The sequence below is a fragment of the Bison bison genome, unplaced genomic scaffold, assembly GCF_000754665.1.
Source record: "Bison bison bison isolate TAMUID 2011002044 unplaced genomic scaffold, Bison_UMD1.0 scf7180017864312, whole genome shotgun sequence".
Lineage (NCBI taxonomy): Eukaryota > Metazoa > Chordata > Mammalia > Artiodactyla > Bovidae > Bison > Bison bison.
Genome location: NW_011494884.1, coordinates 1,664,567 through 1,666,210, shown reverse-complemented (window position 1 = coordinate 1,666,210; position 1,644 = coordinate 1,664,567). Strand labels below are relative to the sequence as shown.

The window sequence follows — 1,644 nt, the reverse complement described above, 5'->3', positions numbered from 1 at the left end:
TGGCCAGAGGCTGCTTGAGAAGCCCCAGGTCCAGCTTCAACCAGCGAAGGGCTCATCCAACAGGTGAGAGAGCAGTTCCCCACTTTTGCCAGGACCCTGGGGAGGCCTGCCCCCTGTGGATAGCCAGGGATCTCTGGAGTCCAGAGCGCTCAGGACAGGCCTGTCTCCTGCAGAGCCACCAATCAGTGGCCATAGGGACACCCCGTAGGGCACCACATCCCAGCAGACTGAATGGAGCCCAGCTTAAGAGTGACCCTTCCAGACCAAGTCTGCCCTGCAAGGCCATCCTTTGTGGTTTTGACATAGCATGTAACCCTAACAGGTCTTCAGTCACCCTTCCATCCTTCCCAGCAGGCGACACCACCTTTAGGCCTAAAAAAGCTTGTTCACACCAGGCCACCTCTCACACTGGGTCAAGGTGAGCACACAGCCCATTCAGCCGCGGGTGTCCACTCACTGTGCAGGTAGTCGGCCAGATCCCCGCCGTTACAGTACTGCAAAAGACCAGCCACGTGTCTTGGTCAGCTGCCAGGGGAGACCCTGCAGCCCAGCCCAGGTCTCCCCATTACCCAACCCCAGGACACCTGCTCCCCTGGCACTTGGGGTAGACATGCCTTGCAACTCTCAAGGAGGTCAACGGGGATGCTCACCACCCCTTCAGCCCCTGCTGTGGCCGCTGGGCTGCTGGCTTGGTAAGCCCACAGACATGAGCACAACTTCTAACCCCTAGATGACAAGGGGCCTGAGAAACAGGAGGGCCCAGCCTCCTGGTTCTTACAGCCGGCCGCCAGGACTCACCTCCATGACCAGGTAGACGGAATTGGCCATTTCCTGCAGGACACAGAAGAGGCAGTGAGAGGTGGTGGGGAGCACGCCCTGTCCCCCAGTCTGGCAACTGTCTGGGAAGCCCGGCTTAGCCCCAGTGTGACCTGGGTGCCCGGCCTCTGCAGCTGTCCTCAACATACTGCCTGGGCTCAGGCAGCAGCTCCAGGAGTCACACCAGGGCTCAGACAGTTGGTTAGTGACCAGGACATAAGGACATCTGAGGGCCAAGTGAGTTTGAGTGACAGGAGGAGGAGCCAATCATATCACTCTGTTTGTCAAGGCGGGAAAGGAGCTGAGGTCCCAGGAGAGATGTCAGGGCTGGAGTGACGACCCCACCTTCCAGGGAGGGCCCCCGGTAACCCCAGGACTCCAACAGGATCAGGGTCAGCTCCAGCCCTGAGGTCCTGATGGGACTTCCTGTCCTATTGAGTGGCGAGTTGTGGCCGAGTGGACCCAGCTGGTGGGGGATCCAGGCCCGCAAAAACGACACAACTGGGGTATGAGGGCCTTGTCTCTCAGGCCAAGGCAACCACTCCTGCCTTCAGACTCAAAGATGCCAAGAGGATTACAGGTCAGTGCTGCCAGCCCACTGCTATCCAGGAGCACCAGGCCAGCTTCCGGCTCAGCCCTTGGCCACCCGTGGCCTCAAGGAGACACTGGCATCCTTGGCTCGGTCCACACCCTCAAGTCTGAGGGGCCTGTTGCCTGGACTGGTGTGGAACCCCACCAGTGTCCCTACGGGAGATGCCCTTGAGATCCCAGGTCACCGATGAGGAAATAGGCTGGAGGAGCCAAGTCCACCAGGCAGGTGTGGACCTG

The 1,644-nt window shown here is 60.0% G+C and overlaps 1 protein-coding gene across 1 annotated transcript in view; it reads right to left on the bottom strand.

Moving 5' to 3' along the window:
• ULK1 (unc-51 like autophagy activating kinase 1) overlaps nucleotides 1–1,644 on the bottom strand; it is a 23,145-nt gene that overhangs the window by 13,561 nt on the left and 7,940 nt on the right. Inside the window, 2 exon segments of the mRNA XM_010852521.1 lie at nucleotides 458–494; nucleotides 799–831. Of these exon segments, the coding sequence (XP_010850823.1) occupies nucleotides 458–494; nucleotides 799–831 (70 nt within the window).